Source organism: Balaenoptera acutorostrata, chromosome 11 (genome assembly GCF_949987535.1).
Source record: "Balaenoptera acutorostrata chromosome 11, mBalAcu1.1, whole genome shotgun sequence".
Taxonomy (NCBI): domain Eukaryota; kingdom Metazoa; phylum Chordata; class Mammalia; order Artiodactyla; family Balaenopteridae; genus Balaenoptera; species Balaenoptera acutorostrata.
In genome coordinates this window covers 49,599,555-49,613,902 of record NC_080074.1, presented here as the reverse complement: position 1 = coordinate 49,613,902, position 14,348 = coordinate 49,599,555, and the positions used below count along the sequence as shown (strand labels likewise).

At 35.9% G+C, this 14,348-nt stretch overlaps 1 protein-coding gene and 1 pseudogene across 7 annotated transcripts in view; one reads left to right on the top strand and one right to left on the bottom strand.

Moving 5' to 3' along the window:
• The window catches only part of RAP1B (RAP1B, member of RAS oncogene family), a 48,121-nt gene extending 34,197 nt beyond the window's left edge, over nt 1-13,924 (top strand). For 4 of the 7 annotated variants that reach the window (XM_057556618.1, XM_057556623.1, XM_057556624.1 and 1 more), the window contains 7 exons: nt 3,730-3,811; nt 4,892-4,960; nt 6,440-6,496; nt 7,429-7,569; nt 9,397-9,540; nt 10,232-10,348; nt 12,602-13,924. In XM_057556618.1, coding sequence (XP_057412601.1) covers nt 3,755-3,811; nt 4,892-4,960; nt 6,440-6,496; nt 7,429-7,569; nt 9,397-9,540; nt 10,232-10,318 — 555 coding nt within the window. In that variant the 5' untranslated portion in view covers nt 3,730-3,754 and the 3' untranslated portion in view covers nt 10,319-10,348; nt 12,602-13,924. Of the gene's footprint in view, nt 1-3,729; nt 3,812-4,891; nt 4,961-6,439; nt 6,497-7,428; nt 7,570-9,396; nt 9,541-10,231; nt 10,349-12,320 lie in introns of those variants that run through there. The other 3 variants (XM_057556621.1, XM_057556625.1, XM_057556626.1) reach the window with 3 other exon arrangements.
• Nucleotides 192-811, bottom strand: LOC130709223 (40S ribosomal protein S15a-like; annotated as a pseudogene).
• Nucleotides 13,925-14,348: the final 424 nt, after the last annotated feature.

Here is a 14,348-nt window from a genome sequence, read left to right as displayed (position 1 = left end):
GTTGTGGCGCATGGGCTCCAGAGGGTGGGCTCCAGAGGATGCGGACTTAGTTGCACTGGGGCATGTGGGATCTTAGTACCCCAACCAGGGATCGAATCTGCATCCCCTGCATTGGAAGGCGGATTCTTAACCACTGGACCACCAGGGAAGTCCCCATTGAGGCATTTTATTTGCATGTTTGTATTACAGCCCTAGAAAAAGAATCCCAGGATTTTCTCTCCTGTGTTTTATCTTGCTTCTTCATGGTCCGTGATGCCATCTGAAGTTGTCAGCTCAGTGAAACCAAACTGATAGGACAGGAGCAGGTTTTTCTGCCATTTTTCTAGGTCTTTGAGTTGCACATCAAATCTAGGGATTGATCACTTCACACTTGTTTGACCTGCCTGTGAGGTTCACAGTAGTTTTCCCAGCCCTGTGATCATTGATTTCAAATTCGCTAATGTAACCATGCTTCATTATCACAGAAACTGGATGATGACTTGGGAGCACAGCCTAATAAGAACCTGGCACTTGCCTCTCCTCTCAGCATTCTTGATGCTCTTGAGAGCATCAGCTAGGACTTTCATGTGCACCATTATATCAGCACAGAAAGATGGCAGAAAGTTTAAAATTTTTTTTAACAAATGTGTCCTTACAAACAGATTCTCAGGTTCCCTGATTAGGCAGAAGTTAGGAAGGTGCCACATAATAAACCCCTTGGTTATTGACCTTGTAATGCTGTCATGAAAGTTTAAGTGACCCGAGGTGAAGTTTGGCCCATCACTCAACTTTGCCTGAATTGGTCACTGTTTTTACTCATCTTTAACCTTTAGTGCTTGGGGCCAGTTTGAATTGCATTGGAGGCTATCAGGCTTATGCGTCCATCCATTCCACACGGAGCACTCCCTTATTCAGTGAATGGAAACAAGACAGTACAGGACAAAACAAAACATGTGAGACAAAATTTTGAGCAAGTAGATGAACAAAAGCAAAGCAAGTAGCTGAAGAATTGTAAACTAATGGCAAAAATATTTATCAAATAATACACTCCAAGCCAAAGCCAAAAGGCCTAATTGCCTTATACAAAAACCTACTTGGTACAAATCCTAGGGTAACAAAGTTAGCAGTGTGAGCTCAAGACACTGATTGGAGCACCCGTCATTGTTGAGATTGACTCATCTGATAGGAAAATCAAAGAACAAACAAGTTGGACACAGGCAGCCCATTCAGTACACTTGTTTGTCTAAGAGCGTCATTTGGAATGATGCCAAATGAGGGTCTTAGGTTGACTGTCAAAGAATGAGAGACACCATTCAATATCTAAACAAAAACACAAAGCTGAAATCATTGATTACTTAAGGAAAAGCTATCCTGGTCTGATACTGCCTCCCCTGAGCAGAGCAGGCCGCTAGTCTTACAGGGTTTTTAGGGAACTTCAGAGTCCAAAGATTCACAGACTTTCAAAGGCAGGAGTGAGTTAATGTCAACAGTAAGAGCAGTGTCACTCAAGTGAGGCAATTGCTGATTGGTTGGCATTTTGCTGCGTGTTCACTGAAGTGAGTCTTTTTTTCTTTTTTTTTTTTTAAGTTAATGATAAACAATGACAAAGAAGGCATCAAAAAGTGACACAGCCCAGCTACCTAAAGGATAAAAGATGCAGGGAGATGAGTCTAATTTTATTTGTGTTAAAGTTAGTTGGTTTGCTCTTTGGGATGTTTAGGAAATTCTTGTCCCCAAAGTTACCATATTCCCTCTAGATGGGTTCAGAAACAGAAATTTATTTGAAGGCGTCTTTCATGAGAATCCTAAGTTTATTTTTAAATATTTCTCAAATATTAGTGTAGGTCCATGTGGTTGGCTAATGTGTGCATGGAACTGAATAGAATTATCACCTAAGCAATCCTATTTTTAAAGGATTTTTTACATTAAAAGAAATAAACCTGACTTGAGTTACATGTTTACAAAGGAAGATTTATTTGTCCCAAATTAAATGCACACTACCATGTGGAATATTCTTAAAGCTGGAAGTTGATTCAACTTTTATTTCATATCCTTTTTCCTAAAATCATACCTGGTAAGAACCATGCAGTTCACAAAAGTTATGGAGACAGTGTTCCGGAACTGGAGAAAAGTCTATGGAAATAATGGGTTCAGTAAGTTTCGAAATAAAATGTAGGGACTAGTAAGTGGGAATGTCAGCAGCCGACTTCTTTGGTGGTTTTTATATTTGGTTTCCTGCCCCCCCTCACCCCCCCCCCCCATTAAGGAATGAAGAAAGCACAGGAAATAATCCATGTATTTAAAGGTGGAAGTGAAGGAGAAATTTTTGAAAAGAAGTCCTTGGTATTAGACATGGCGTCCTGAGGAGAAATAAAGAGATGGCATATAGAGATAGGTAAAACAAATGCTGTCTTCTAAGAGTATGGACTGGAAGGAAAGAACATATAAAGAGATTTAACACAAAGAAATATTACGCCAAAGTGAGTCCATTCTTAACTGACTGACTTTCAGAAATAAGGGGCTATCAATAATAGGCTGGTTTGCAGAAGCATATTCACTGAAGCAAATGGTTATTGGTTGGTTAAATGTGTTTAAACCAGTCCTGGTATTGTGTTACTATGACTAAAGAACTGTCATTTCTTGATTAAGAAGGTTTAAAACCTGTTCTGGTGGCTACTTTTGCACCATGGCCACTGGCCAATTATTTTTCTCTAAGAATGTGGGAGCTTTGTATTCTCATGTTATTCCCCGCACTGAAACTTTCGGGATCTTCTTTCTTTCTCCTTAGTGTACTGAAATTTTCTAATGATGAGCCTTGGTATGGATTGTTTCTTTTTGGTTTTGTTTTGATTTCCACCATTTCAGCATACTGAACACTCAGTAGACTTTTTCAGTCTGGGCTTTCATGTTCTTGAGATCTGCTTCTGATTCCTGACCATTTCAGTTTCTTTGTACCACCCCATTCATCCCCCAACCCCACACCCCACACCCCACACCCCACACACACTTCAGGAATAGATATTTGGTCTGCTTTCTCTGCTAACTCACTTACCATTTATGTATCTCAGAGGCCAGCTAGTTTTTTCTATAAATGCCACATAGTAAATATTTTAGGCTTTGTGAACCAGATGGCCTCTGTTGTAATGACTTAGCTCTGCCATTACAAGATAGCAGCCATGGACAATACACAAATGAATGGGTGTGGCTGTATTTCAATGAAACTTTATGTACAAAAACATGTAGTGAGTTGGATTTGTTTGCAGACCCCTCCCCTATCATGTTCATCTTTACCAGAATGTTAGCTCAGTTGAGGGCAGGAATTTTTTTGTTGTTCATTGGGTATATCCTTGTACTTAGTAGGCACTTAACTACTTGTGACTCAGGGTTGCAGACGGTTCAGAAAAGGGGGATAGCATGTCTATCACTGCCATCTTATAGCTAACAGAATGCCCCTTAATGCTGTTTTTCAGCCTTCCTCCATTTTTTTCTTGATGGAGTAAATATTTTATTGTAATTGAATTTAGGATAGGGCTAAAAGTCACATCTATAATTCTGCAGTATCTTTCTTCCTCTGATGTTTTATAAAGGGCACTATCAGTAGCATCCTTTAGTAAGTCTGTTTATGAAATGCTCCATATTAATATGGTATAGTAGTCATTTTAAGTACATGCTTGAATGTCTTGTTTATATAAGAAGGACATGAATACAAAGATAGTACTTAAGAATTCTTTTTTTTTTTTCTTTAATAAGGTACTAGATTTTACAAGTTTGCACCATGCGTGAGTATAAGCTAGTCGTTCTTGGCTCCGGAGGAGTTGGAAAATCTGCTCTGGTAAGACATTCTCACTATACCTAAGCTATTTACTCCAAGACATGTTCTTTTTCTGTTGAGTTTTAGGTTTTGCTTATTTGTCTTTATTTATTTGTTAAGGTGAAATCTCATAATGATTTTAGAAGTAATATAATATTTTTCTTGTAATTTAGTCAGCTTTTAGTTGTATCTGGGTAGATCATATTCTCTCTGGAACATGGGTCCCAGACCAGAATACAGTTTGGACTAAGCACAGAAGGGAAAGAACATATAAAGAGATTTAGCACAAAGAAATATTATGCCAAAGTGAGTCCATTCTTAACTGACTGACTTTCAGCGCATATAAATGGGTGTCTGCATTTCAGAGCCGGACAGGAATAAATTTTGGTCCATCTCATTGTGAGTTGGCTTACAATACAAATTTTATGTTAAAAAATTAAATACACCTTATTTTAAAAACTTTTTCAAAGATTACCTTTGACTGTCCCACCATGTTTTCTGTATCAAGAAATAGTAAAGCAAGAAAGAAGACACAACTTGACAGTGGTGGGTGGGGAAGGGGAGAGACTTAGGGGAAATAACTTGGTGAACAGTTCAGAGTTTAGCAAAGCCCCACAGTAAGATAGATTGACCATTACTTCGCCACTTAAAATAAACACCTAGCACAGAATTTGACATGCTTGGATCAAACTGAGAAGTGTGTACAATGGGGCATGAACTGCTTTTTCATTTGTAAATATATCCAAAGTGATGGGGAGGTGTTGTGAGTGTGCACCTAGGTGTGTACACAAGATAATTAGCCACTTTCTAACTAAAATTCAAATTTAAGCCCTTAGGACTGAAACAGGAGCCATTTAACAATTTTTCAATATATGATCTCTAAATTTAGACTTACCCAATAAGGAGCTTGGTGATTATTAATTTTTTTAAAAAAAGCTTTCTAAGGTAATTTTCCCACCAAATGCATATGTTCAAATGTAGTTGTGGTTATGTTTTTTTAATCAATGGTATAACTACCTATATGAAATCAATACTTTAAAATGTGCAGATTTGAATGTGTTCTTTTTGGGGGGAGTATAATGGTATGTTAATTTTTTTCAGACTGTACAATTTGTTCAAGGAATTTTTGTTGAAAAATATGATCCTACGATAGAAGATTCTTATAGAAAGGTATGTTACTTTAGAAGGCCTTTTGCTTTTGACTTTACTATAAATATAAATTCTTGTTTTTAGCTTAATAATTATTAAATGTTGTTTACAGAGTAGGATGAAGAAGCAGAGTTAATTTATAAAATTAGTGGGGGACTTCCCTGGTGGCGCAGTGGTTAAGAATCTGCCTGCCAATATGGGGGACACGGGTTCGAGCCCTGGCCCAGGAAGATCCCACATGCTGTGGAGCAGCTAAGCCCCTGCGCCGTAACTGCTGAGCAACCCCTGCTCGCCACAACTAGAGAAAGCCCGCACACAGCAACGAAGACCCAATGCAGCCAAAAATAAATAAATAAAAATAAAATTTAAAAATTAGTGGGGAAAGATCACACCTGATTATTTCCTGGCATTGTGTGTTTACCAGCTTATGAGAATCTTAAACAGTCACTCTCGTTCTCTGTCTTATCTCTCTCTCTCAAAGAATTTTAAGTTTATACTGACCCCAAAATTGTAATTTGACACACTAACTTTAGAGCTGGGCCATGCATTTCAAATGGTAGCTCCATGTTTCTCTCCCCTTCCTGCCCCCCAAAGACTGAATACTCTCAGGCTCCCTTCTTTAAAGATGTAAGTACAAAAGTCTCCCTAACCTTCCTACTTACAACTCCTTGAGAAAGTTCCACTGCTCATAATAGTAGAAAGGTTTATTTCTGTCAATATGTTCACTTACACAGCATGTGACAATAAAACTAAATGTGCAGAGATTTTTTATTTAGCAGGGAGAGAGTTATCCCCCACCTTGACATAGCGGCCAGCCTGGCCCCTGCTGCTGTGCAGACACTGTGTTTCCGTTCCTCCCTCTGTGTCCACAGTCTACCAAAGCAAACTGGAAACCCCTTTCTGCACCCCAGCAGTGAGGCAATATTACTCTTCTTTCCACGTATATAACTTTGTTCCCTAGGAAATGTTAGGTAAAAAGGGTAGCAGGGATATATAATTTATTTGATAGCTCTCCTCTGCTTCCTTGCTCCCAGAAATTTTGTTGTTCCAATATGGTGAAGGGGATGTGGTTATCTAGAGAAATGAAGGTATATCTAAAGTATGGAAGAATTGAGATAGACAGTTACTTCTGATATTATTGGAACTATTACTGGTTTTAAAAAAATTTTTTTTTGAGCTATTTTGAAATCATTTCCTCTCCAGATTTAAGTGCTGAGTGATTCCTACTGAGGTTGGATCTTGTGTATCTTGTATCAATAGATATCCTTGTGTTAAATTGAGAACACATGGTTTTTGCACCTAATGCAGTTTGGGGGTCAGTAGAACTATTTTCTAGCTATTTTTTTCTCCTGTTTTGTTAAAGTAAGTATTGCTTGAAATTAGTTGTAAAGTTGCTATAATCTGTGTCTCTGTTTTAAATATCATATTAGCTGTTGGGTATATTAAAGTAGTCTTGTATACATTTAAAAAAATGAATATCTATTTTAATTTTTCCCCAAGCAAGTTGAAGTAGATGCACAACAGTGTATGCTTGAAATCTTGGATACTGCAGGAACGGTATGTAAAACAGAGTACCAAAGTATATGCACAGCTTGTGCAGTATTGACCTTTAGATGCTAGTATTCTGTAGACAAACATTAGTTAAGCTTATTTAAAAGTACTGCTTACGTTAAATCTTAAAGCTGTTTTCCTTATCCTCTTGAATTCTCCTTTTCTTGTGTGTGTGCTTTGCCATTGCAGTGGGTCATTTACTGAGGAAATAAGTAGAAACTTTGTATGAAAGTTTTCATAGTCCCACTAGTACTTTTAAAACAAGTTAAACTATATTACCATTTATTAAATAATGTGGAAAATAATATTAGAGTATACATTTATTCCTCGGTGGCTGTGTGAAGTATTTTGTATGTTATCTTTCCTCCTTCAGTATATTTACAGACCAACTAGATTTGTTGGTATCTGAAGGTGAAGGGAAAATTTATTCTGGATATGTGGTATTCATTCAACTAATGTTTGAGTACCTGATATGTGCCATGGATTGTATTCTTACACTCAAAGGCTCACAGTCTAGTGAAGGAGGAAAAGTGTGGGAAAATGGCAAGATACAGGTAACGTGCTGGTGGACTCCATAGAACTAGAGCATTGTGAGCTAGCTGTGGGTAACTTGGTGATTTGATTTGGGTGCCTTACATATTATGATATATTAAAAAGCTGCCTTTAAGTAGCATTTGGAGACAGGACATTTCTGTTCCACTTGAGTATATTTACTGCACATAAATCTGCTCTGGTGTATTATTTTTAAGTAAAACACTTATTTCTTGAAATACTGATTTTTTCAAATAGCCACAGACTGTAATTTTAAGAGATGTTACATAACACTACTACATTCTTCTTTGAGCTCTAATTATAGACTTTGAAAATTGTCAAGTTATCTGTCAAAACATTTTTTTTTAACATTATTGTTCTTTAATGATTCTTTCTTTCTACTGTAGGAACAATTTACAGCAATGAGGGATTTGTACATGAAAAACGGACAAGGCTTTGCCTTAGTTTATTCCATCACAGCACAGTCCACATTTAATGATTTACAAGATCTGAGAGAACAGATTCTTCGAGTTAAAGACACTGATGATGTAAGCTGGCTTCGTAATAAATAAATATATTTTGTTTCAAACCCTTATTACAGTGATATCCAGCTTAAAAGTTTGAATTTAAATCCAGTTTAAAATTAATGTATTTTGGGGGCTTTGTTTGTTTTTCAAAAGCTTTTTCCTTGAAGGGGAAAAACATATCTTTAACACTATATGTAACGTAAAAAGTGAGAAATACCCTCTTCTCCCCTGTGTAAAATAAATTTTATACCCTTCCTGTTTCTAAATCATGCATTTCGTGGAGAAGAAGGAGAGGGTTGGTGGCAAATATTACTAATAGAGCATATGATGTTCTGGCCACATTTCTGGCAGATTTAAGAGCCTTTTTAACAAGAATCAAAACAACATATGAACAGATTTCAAGCAACTATGACAGAAGGAGCATAATGATGATAATAATTTTTAAAGAAAGCCAACAAATGTATTCGATTCTAATGTAAATTTACATGCCCCTTCAGAGTACACCATAATGGAGTTTAATCCCTTTAGGAAACTTCAAATGGATTATTTTAATTCCTCCTCACACTATATATAAATTCATCTTGCATCGAATTGATCTTGCATCAGAATCACCTGTAAAGCTGGTTAAAACAGATTGCCAGGCCCCACTCTCAGAGTTTCTGATCCAGTAGGTCTGGGATAGGGCTTGAGAATTTGCATTTCTAACAGATTTCCAAATGGTGTTGATGCTGCTGGTCTGGGCACTTCACTTTTAAGAACCACCGTACTATGTATAGTTTAATTGTAGCAAATATTTCGAGAGCTTGAGGGCACCTATGGGAAATGCTGCCATTTCCTGGACTTTTAAAGCAGGAGAACTTTGGGGGACCCTGACATACTTACAGCAACCTCGGTAAAGCTGTTTACCAGTGTCTCTGGTAACTACTATGGTTTTCTATCAGTTGCATTATTGTATATTAATAAATACAATACTATATATCTGTTCCTTAAAAAGCCAAAATTCTTGATTTTCTAGTTTGGATTTTTTCCAAAACTTCTTTAGAAAGACAATCTCTAAATGATTAATAGAAGTTTTGCAGCATAAGTATTATTTTTCCCTGTAGTGTCCTTCTCAAATTACAAACATCACATGTATCCAAACACGTGATAAATATGGTCTAGATTTTTAGTAAATTAAGATGATTTTACTTTTTGGCTTTTTAATATAGACTGTATGAGAAGCTAAAAATTCTGCTTTGGGGGCTTTCCAGATTTCTCCTTTTTGTGTTATGAAATTGGGAATGAGTATTTGATAAATACATGTTAGGAAACCAGAAAATTTTAAGTTGATTTATGTCCCTTGGAGAAACATTTTAAAATTGTGGAATATATTGGCTTTTCTTGGTATACCCTTTTGTACTTCCTTTTAAAAAGGTTTTGTGTTTTGCTTACTATAATTAGTTAAAAGTCCACTGTGAGGGACTTCCCTGGAGGGCCATCGGTTAAGACTCTGAGCTTCCACTGCAGGGGGCCCGGGTTCAATCCCTGGTTGGGGAACTAAGATCCTGCATGCCATGCAGTGTGGCCGAAATAAAATAAAAGTCCATTGTGTTATAGTTTTAAGGGGTTTTCACCCTCTTTTATAAGTAGATCATAGCTTGTTTTCTAAAAAAATTTCATGTGAAAAGTTCTTAAATTAACATTGTCAAGACTTTCATATTTAACTGTAAATTTTATTACACATTATTAACTTAGCATTTTTCTGTGGCATAATATAAAAAGTAATCCTTAGGAGAAACATTTTAATTTGAATTTTGATTTGAATTTATATTGCGTATTTGTTTACTTATTTGTTTTTACCCTTTTTAGGTTCCAATGATTCTGGTTGGTAATAAGTGTGACTTGGAAGATGAAAGAGTTGTAGGAAAGGAACAAGGTCAAAATTTAGCAAGACAATGGAACAACTGTGCATTCTTAGAATCCTCTGCAAAATCAAAAATAAATGTTAATGAGGTATGGTGAAATAGAACTCTTGATTTGGAATTTAGCATTCAAAATTAATGGAAAATAATGAGTCTGTATTAACACAACCCCAGGTTAATTTGTACTCAGGGTGCTTTGTTGATCATATAGGCAAAAGTCTTGTGTTAAGTACATGCATGTTAGTGAGCAATAATGCTCTTTGAGCCTCTTTATTAAATACTGGTACAGTGGAATTTACCATAAAATGCAGGAAGACTGGACAGAAAATGATAGGGGTGGGGAAGACAGATTAAGTCTTCAGGTATATGAAGGATGTTATGTAAAAGGCAAAGACAAATTCAAAAAGGCATGATCGGTTGTTGCCTTGAAGGGACTTAAAATAATGTTGTAGAGTAAGGATACATAGAGTTGAAGAAGACTACAGAATTGTTCTCTTTGGATGGTGGTGAATGTTCTGTCTGAACTAAGATCCCTGCAGCTCCTTCAACTCAGTATTTATTTTAAGGAGAATGATTTTTAGCCCTCCCAAAAAATAAACAGAAAAGAACTTGGCGATTATAAGAATACCTGGCTTTACTCTCATTCCTTAACTGAACAGAATATTTGCTTTCTGGGGAAAAGTTCATGGAAAGTTCAATTTTTTCATTTTACTCTTTCACTTTTAGTTTTTTGGGAGCTTTTTTTCCCTGTAAATTTTTTTAAAAATTTAATATGTTTGCAGATCTTTTATGACCTAGTGCGGCAAATTAACAGAAAAACTCCAGTGCCTGGGAAGGCCCGCAAAAAGTCGTCATGTCAGCTGCTTTAATATACTAAATGCATTGTAGCTCTGAGCCAGGTATGTTAATTTATCTTTTCCTCTGTTTTCTTTGTTTGTTTGTTTCCTCTAATTTTTAACCTCAACTTTATTAAGGGTTAAGAAAGCAAATACAGAATTTTCTTTTCTAAAAAAGAAATGGTTACTTCCTTTTTAAGATATGAGTTAATATGATATCCTAGTAATTAAAATAATTATTTCATTTATATATCATCATCAGAACTAAGGTATTCCACATAAGTGAGAATTCTAGATGAGTTTATCTAGTATATACTCATGCCTCAGTGGGTCAGTGGTTTGTGTTGACAATACAGTGGTGATGAAAACCAGTCTTCTCTGCTTGCTTCTTTGTTGCCTTAAGCTAACTAAGGTCTAGCTGGAGAATTAGACAAACAATTGCAAAATATGATAAATGCTATTGCAGAATAAGTCCAACATGGTACTGATAATAAAAAACCCCTGATATATTATGTGCCAGGCACTCTTAAGTACTGCCTATATATGTTAATTGCACTCTCACAACAATCCTGTGAGGCAGAATTATTATAATTCCCATATTACAGATGAGTGAACTGAGGCACAGAAAGATTGTTACTTGTTCAAGCCCTGCAGTTAGTGAATAGCAGAGTCAGAATTGAATCTAGTTATCTGAGTACATTGCTCAGAATTTGAACTCTGGTCTGGCTCCCAAGTCCATAATTGGTCACTATTATGGGTGCTATTGGAGCATTTAACTGGGGCACCAGACCAGTCAGATGTTGAACTGTGGCTTCAGGGAAAGTCTGTCAGAATGAGATACATCTAAGTCGAAATCTGATGGATAAGTAGAAATTGTGTAGGGCATGAAGAGTTCCCAGGAAGAGAGAACCACAAATACAACCCTCAGATGAGACAGCAAAGGAAAACTGAGCATACAACACTGTAACATAGTTTATGAAAACAGTCATATTGAATGAGTTAATACTTGTAAAGCAGTTAGTTCAGTGCCTGGCACATGGTAAACCCTTACCTATTAGCTGCTGTTTGCCAGGTATTGTTAAACCATATCTTACTGTACTCTTATCCTTGGGAACTTTGAATGTTTGTAGCTCTGCTTCTTCCTGAGTTAAATGGCCCTATACTACCATAGAACTCTGATTCTGTATCTCTCTAGAGTTTTTGTCCCTACTCTCCATTTAAGGCTTTCTGTTTAGAGATACAACCTCTCATTTTTTATATCCTTTCATTTCCAACCACGTGCGCATTCTTAGCAGCACACATGTGCCTGAGCTCACACACTCCCATCTGTCCTTTCCAATTTGCTACATTCAACCTGCTAAGATTTAGAAAACTTAGAAAACTCATTCAGACTCCAAACGAGGGCTTAAAGTTCAAAGCATTTGTGGAAATTATTTCATCAGCTACATCTATATTAACAACCTTTCTGGAGCTTGCAACAAATCTGATTCCCAGAAAACCAGTTAAAAAAAAAAAAAAAGGAAACATTTTTTTAGCTCAGGCATGTGTGCAGAAAATCATCCAAAGTTAAATAAATAAATGACAGACCCGTGAATTCTGATTTTACCTTCTTTACATCACTCAAATTTTTTTAAGTTTAATTAGGTATGATTTTAGTGTAATAACAGCCTTTTCTGACATCTGTCTTAGGAGTTGGTAGAATCTGTTTATGTGGAATTAAAAAGTATATAGCTGTCAACTGCAGAGAGCCTTCGTGAAATAAATTCTATTTTGTTCACTTCTCTGCACCAGCTTTTTAGCCACTCTTATGGGAAGAGTAGGGAAGAAAAGTCTTGATTTTCTAAAATAGAAAGCCTGGTTAGATGTGCATTCTGTATTCGTCATGTAATTCTAGGGTTGTAAACACTTACACATCAGCCATTTTGTTAATATTGCTGTCTGTTTTATAATCCTAATTCTAGTAAAGGTGACCTAATGTAAAATTTTAATGTGGTGTTTTTGTTTTTGTTTTTCCCTTGCTTTTAATCTTTGGAAGGTAATACAGAGAAATTTGCATTAAGGTACACTCAACTTACATTTGACTGACTTTGAAGAAGGCAGCAGAATAGATGAAGTCATTCCAAAAAAAGATGAAAATGTCTACCCATGCTTTGCTATGAATTGTGGTACATGGTCATAATGTAATGACGAGGATAAGAACCTATATTATATTTATTTCTGACACTTTAGCACTGTTGTCTTAATATGTCCTTTGGATCTTTACTGTGCTGTTTACACCCCATGTTTTCAATTAATTTAATTTTCTCATTTTGACAGGTCTGAAGAACTGTTGCCCAATTCAACAGTGCCAGCATTCCAACTTTGTTAAACCTACCAACATCTTAAATGGACTTTCTGTGGTGGTACCCTTTAAGAGGCGGATGAAAGCTACTACATCAGTTTGCACATTCTAATCATTTTCCAGTATCACAAGAGAGATTTTTACTTATATAATAGTCCTAGAGTATGCAGCTGGTAAAACCAGAGGCTACAATCCAGTATTACTGCTAAGAGACATTTTTCATCCACCAATGTTGTACATGTATGAAAATGGTGTACTGTATACTTTAACACGCCCCATACTTTGTATTGGAGAGTACAATAATGTAAATCCTAAAAGCACCACTATTTTAGCATAATAAAAGAAAGTCCAAAGAGCTCCTATATAGACTACTCCAGATAACTTCGCTTCTTTGATACTTGTAGCTTATTGTAATTTTTTTTAAGAAATTCAAGGTCATTATCATTGTATTGTACAAATAAGCGCTTTGATTAACACAGCTATATAGTTTTTTTAATTTTTAAAAACCTGTGGAGACAGTGATCTTGTCTTTAAAATATGATAGTCCTTTCAGTATAATGTCTTAGATTAAAGACGTTGCCTTTAATATCTGTTGGGAAGGAAATGTCCAGACTTTTCAAATCTTTTATTATATGTTTCCTTTTTTGTTTACATAGGGAACAATGTTTATAGTTGTGTGTACAGTGGGGGTCTACAACAAGAAGTGTATATTTTCAAACAATTTTTTAATGATTTAACAATTTTTGTAAATCATTTTCAGGCTTCTGCAGCTGTAGATTCTCACTGTGAATCCCCTGCTTGCTCATGCATAAGTGTATTTGCAATACCAAATATACAGGTTTAGTATTTTTGCCTGTTAGTGATTGTTTCACATGTGTAACGTTTTGGTTGAGATGTTAAATGGTGGACGAGTACTGTGGATGTGAATGTGGGAAGTAATTTTAATCATGTGTAATTGGTCACAAGGCCTAAGTTGCAGTAACTATTGCTGTTTTATTTAACAATGCCTTGTTGCTTTGTATGCATTAACGTTTGGGTGTAAAGATTGTGTGTCTATCCAACAGGGAGCCACAGTATTTAAATTGACCAACCTAATGTTACAACTACTTTTGAGGTGGCCAAATGTAAACTAAAAGCCTTAATTAAAGTGGTGCAATTTTGTATAACTTAGCATCAGTAGTTCAATAAATTTGGATTGCCATGCAAGGGCTTGCATTATAATTACTTGCCACTTGAATGTGTTTTGTGTAATGTTTAACAGTGCTAGTAAATAAATATGGGTTTAACTTCTTTTTAAATGTAATGGGTGCATTTTGCATAGCGTGGTTTCATAATTTAACATTTGGGCAGACTCATTAATTACAGAAATGATGAGAGAAAGATGTCAGATATTGTTCTTAGTATTGTTTAAATATCCACATAACCATCTTTTGAATTTTTCCTTTGGAAAGAATTTTGTAAATCAAGCAATATTACTTATGAACGTAGGCCTTCTGGGCAACGTTCAGTAGCTCTTTGAGGTATAGGAGGAAGAATTGAAAGTACTTTGGCAGGTGTTAAACTTAGATTTTTTTAAAACTATAGGGCTCAGTTATACTTGTGGTCATAAAAATCTTTTAATGAAGTGGACTCAAGTACTACTTTCTTTTTATATAATGAGTGTTTGTCTTAGATGTGCTGTAATTCAGTTCTTTTTTGAAATCTGTAAATGAATCTTAACTC